Source organism: Brassica oleracea, chromosome C4 (genome assembly GCF_000695525.1).
Source record: "Brassica oleracea var. oleracea cultivar TO1000 chromosome C4, BOL, whole genome shotgun sequence".
Lineage (NCBI taxonomy): Eukaryota > Viridiplantae > Streptophyta > Magnoliopsida > Brassicales > Brassicaceae > Brassica > Brassica oleracea.
In genome coordinates this window covers 33,012,016-33,016,396 of record NC_027751.1, presented here as the reverse complement: position 1 = coordinate 33,016,396, position 4,381 = coordinate 33,012,016, and the positions used below count along the sequence as shown (strand labels likewise).

General features: G+C 32.9%; 1 protein-coding gene across 2 annotated transcripts; it reads left to right on the top strand.

Annotated features, from left to right (window-relative positions):
- Nucleotides 1-597: 597 nt before the first annotated feature.
- On the top strand, nucleotides 598-2,384 carry LOC106339738. 2 transcript variants are annotated; one of them, XM_013778604.1, is made up of 2 exons: nucleotides 598-743; nucleotides 849-2,384. In XM_013778604.1, the coding sequence occupies exons 1-2, from the start codon at nucleotides 739-741 to the stop codon at nucleotides 1,357-1,359; spliced, it is 516 nt and encodes a 171-aa protein (XP_013634058.1). In that variant the 5' UTR covers nucleotides 598-738; the 3' UTR covers nucleotides 1,360-2,384. The 2 variants fall into 2 exon arrangements, with proteins under 2 accessions (XP_013634058.1, XP_013634057.1); XM_013778603.1 differs by having other exon boundaries at nucleotides 604-743.
- The last annotated feature ends 1,997 nt before the right edge of the window (nucleotides 2,385-4,381 follow it).

Sequence of the window (4,381 nt, the reverse complement as noted above, 5' to 3'; positions counted from 1 at the left end):
TCAACTTCTACTATGCATTTTTGTAGAATAAGAAATCTGCTATTCCTAAAAAATTGAAATATTTACTTAAAAAGTTTAAGAATCCCAAAAATTACTACTAAATTGATATGAGTAATTTTTTTCATTGTTTATATATTTCATAATATGTTTGGTCTCTAAAAGTATTTATTTCAGTGGAAGCTCCATTAATTGAGGGTTCATTAATGTTTCTACGTTAGGAGGTCCAGATTTCAATTTCTGAAGAAAAAAAAACAATATATTAAACAATTATGCAGACTAAGGAATAAATACTTACAAAGGATATTTAATGGAGTGCAAGTAAACCCGGTCATATGCAGATTTTCATAAGACGGCAAACTTAGACATAAATTCTCATTCGGTTATAAAAGCGTCTTTGTATTCTTTTCATAATTGTAGTATGATAATAAATATACATCAATTGTTTTAGATGCCCATTTTAATACTATAACCACTACCCGTGGCCCACTCTACCATCCTTCTTTGACTTTGTCTAACGACACATATTACGGTGTTAAAATCTGGTTAAAAACTAATTATGGTTAATTATACTTAACTACACTTACTATTATCCTAGACAGTCTTGTGATAATTACAAAATCCCCAGTTCAAAAACCCTAAAAGATTTCCAATTCGTAAACCTAAATCAATGAAGATTAATGAAGCAAATTTTGTCGTGTGAAGGAGGTTTGTAGTTTAATATCAAACAAATCATACGAAATGAGGTAAGAATCTTAATCTCTTTTTCTTTCTCTTTTTTTCAATGTTCTTGTTGTCTTCTCTCTCGTACGAAACGACTCCGACTTTCATTTTTTTTCTCATGATTGCAGTCACAGTGAACCTTTCATGAAGATGCACATTACTTATGGAGGGTTGATGTCGCTTGAAGAGAATAAGTTATCTTATTATCGTATAGATCCAGATTTGATGACTTGGTCAATTTTCCAGGAATTCACAGAAAAACAAGGAGCTGCAAATGGCGTGGAGAAATTTTGGTACAGACTACCGAGTGAGAACATTTCAATCGCAAGATGCATATACAAAGACAAGGACAACGAGATCCGAAAGATGTGTTCAGAAGTAGCAGAAATGGGTGAAGTTTATGTGTACATCGAACATGGTGTGTCTCAACCAATTATGGGTAATGCTTCTGATGTAGAAGAAGAAGAAGAAGAAGAAGAAGTTTCTGACGGTGAGTTAGGTCCAGAAGAAAAAAATGATGATGAGGTTGGTAATGATGAAAACAGAGAGTCTGAAAGCGAATATGAGAATGAAATGCTGGTGAAGAGCATGCTAATGAAAGAGATGGTCAGCTATCTGAAGATGAAGCTGAAATTGTAGGTGATGGAGCTGTAGATGCTAGATTTGAAAATTTGTTTGCAAATGCTGAAGAGGAAGCAATGACAAGGTACGATACTACTCATGTATGTGGTGAGTCTAGCTCAGATAGTGAAGAGGAGAATGTAACTGAGGTTGGTGAATATCTGGATTCTCCAGTTGATACTGATGAAGAGTGGGCAAACTTTAAGAACAAAGATGGTAGACGTACGTGCAGGAAAGGAAAAAGAAGCGTGACTGACTATGACAAGCCACCATACTTGTGGCTAATGCAGACGTTTAACAACGGAGACGAGTTCAAAGATCAATTGTTGAGGTATGTTCTGAAAACTCAATATGATGTGAAGCTTAATAGGTGGGAGTCTACAAAACAAGCAGCAATATGCACTGAGCCAAAACGTGATTGGAGAATATATTGCTCTGTGGAGAAACCTATCAGAAAATGGATGGTTAAAGTCTATGAAGACAAGCACAATCACGTGCCTACGGGAAGAGCAAGGATGCTAAAACAAGGAACTATTGCCAAGTTGTTTAAAGAGGAAGCAAGAAGAAGACCTGACATAAGAAGTACAGACATTAAGAAGTACAGACATTACTCGTCCTTGCTTTAGAAGTTCTCGGCAAGCCTCAATACAATTTCAATGTCGTGGTTTTAGTCATCTACTCGTTACTGGATTCACATAGTCCATCTATTCTAGTCAATGTCAAATCAAGTCAAGTAGGACTTCGCGGTCATGGAGCTTCTCACCAAAAGCTCTTGTCGGTCATCATTCCAACCGTTTCTCACTGGTGTATCAACGTCGTTTTAGACTATCAATTGTTCTTTGGAACAATCGCTTTAGGGAATAAGATGAAGTTTCTCCATGGGTTTCTTCATACTGCTGAGCTTGACTCTCCCCATAAAAGCTCTATTTTTCTATGTTTTGTAATGTTTTCTATTTTTGTCCTAACGTTGAGCATGTCTCCGGAATCTTCTACTTCGATTGTAAACTTTGTTGCTCACTGAGCTTTTTATAATACAAGTTTGTTGTGACAAAAAAAAAAGAAGCAATTACTAAGTATTTGCATCCGTGTTCTATTTAACCGGTTATCTTTTACAGCACTTTATAATGAAAGTATTTTTATTGTATATAAATTTCTGAGTGAAAGTTTCACAGTTGACTCTTCGGATGTTCTATCGTTTTTTTTTTTTGAATTTCATGTGAATTATACTTTTCTTTCTAAAAGCATTTTCAATATAAACTCCATTAATTTTTTTCCTTCATAATTAAATTATTTTTGCTCTCTCTTGTGAAATCTGTTTTTCATTCTTTATTTTTGACCAATTGATAAATGTTACGTCCAATTATATATTCCCACGTTTTACTAACTAATTGTCATTAAAATACATATAAATATAGAGTTATTCTTCGGTTCACGAACTGAACCTGAAAACACGAACCGGAACCGACCTAAAAATATCCGACCCGAAACCGAACCAAAAATTTACAAGTACCATTTGGATCCAAAATTCTTTTACCCGAAAGAACTGGAACCGAAATCAACTAACCCGAATAGACCCAGACCCGAAAAAAACTAACCCGAATATACCCAACCCAATAAGAACCTATTTGTACCCTACTTAAAAATATGTATATCCAAACTATGATTTTTTTGTTTGTATATATATATATATATATATATATATATATATATATATTATTTTATGATTTAGTTGAAATATCTTTTGTTAACAATATTTATTATTGTTTTGCAACATTTTTAAGAAATATAAAGGTTTAAAATGTAAAATTTAGAGTATAAAAATGTTTATTTTAATTATTAATAGTTTAATTTAAGTTATTTTGTAAAATTTTAGGTATATATGATAAATATCGACTAAATCCGAATGAGTTTGGGTATTGCGTGTCCTTTTCAGATCCTAAATACCCAAACCCGAACCGGACCAGATACGGACCCAAAAATTACATGTATTTTACAGGTATTTTAATCATATATAGATCTTAACCTATCCGGACCATAGAAGAACCGACTCGAACCCAGAGCGAAAAATTACAAGTATCTATTGGATCAAAATGTGTAGGATCCGAAGGATCCGGACCCGAAAGAAACCGGCCCGAACCCGACCCGAAGACCCGAACGCCCCGACCTAGGTTCACCACTTAAATTAACTAATAAAAAGCTGATATGTCATATCTTGTTTATGAAAAATAAAATTAGAAAGTACAATTAATTTCCAAAAAAATTGAAATTTCAAAATTCTAAACCCTAAACTTTATAGCTCAAATTCTAAACACTAAACCCTAAATCCTATGATTAACACTAAACCCTATAACTCAAACTCTCAACACTAAACCCTAAACTGTATGATTAACCCTAAATCCTAGGGTTTACCTAAATCCTATAGGTTTAATCATAAATCCTAGGTTTAATCATAAACCCTAGGAATTTAGTGTTTAGGGTTTATAGTAATTAGGTTTTAGGATTTTGCTGACCGTGTTTTGGGTTTAGAGTTTGCTTCTCCTGCTCCCCCTTCTACGGAAAAATAGTTAACTCTAAACCTTAAACGCTATCAACAAATCTCTAAACCTATTAACAAAACCCTAGACCCTAAACTTTAAATCCAAGGGTTTAGAGTTAATCCTAGGTTTAGGGTTAATCCCAGGGTTTAAAATTTAGAGTTCCGGATTTAGTGTTTAAAGTTTGAGCTATAGGATTTAGTGTTAATCCTAAGATTTAAGATTTAGTATTTAGAATTTGAGTTATAATGTTTAGGGTCTAGAGTTTTATAATGTTAAATTTTTTTTGGCAATTTTTTTATTTATTAAGAAGATATGACATGAAATTTTTTATTGGTTATTACTTAAGTGGTGAACGCTAAGGGGTGAACGCAAAGACTAACTCATAAATATACCTATTATGTAATTTTCAATTTATTATAACTTCCCCTTTACTTCCTATATTGTAGGGACCCATTACTTTCGTGTTCAAAAAAAAAAAAAAAAAAAAAAAAAAAAAAAAAAAA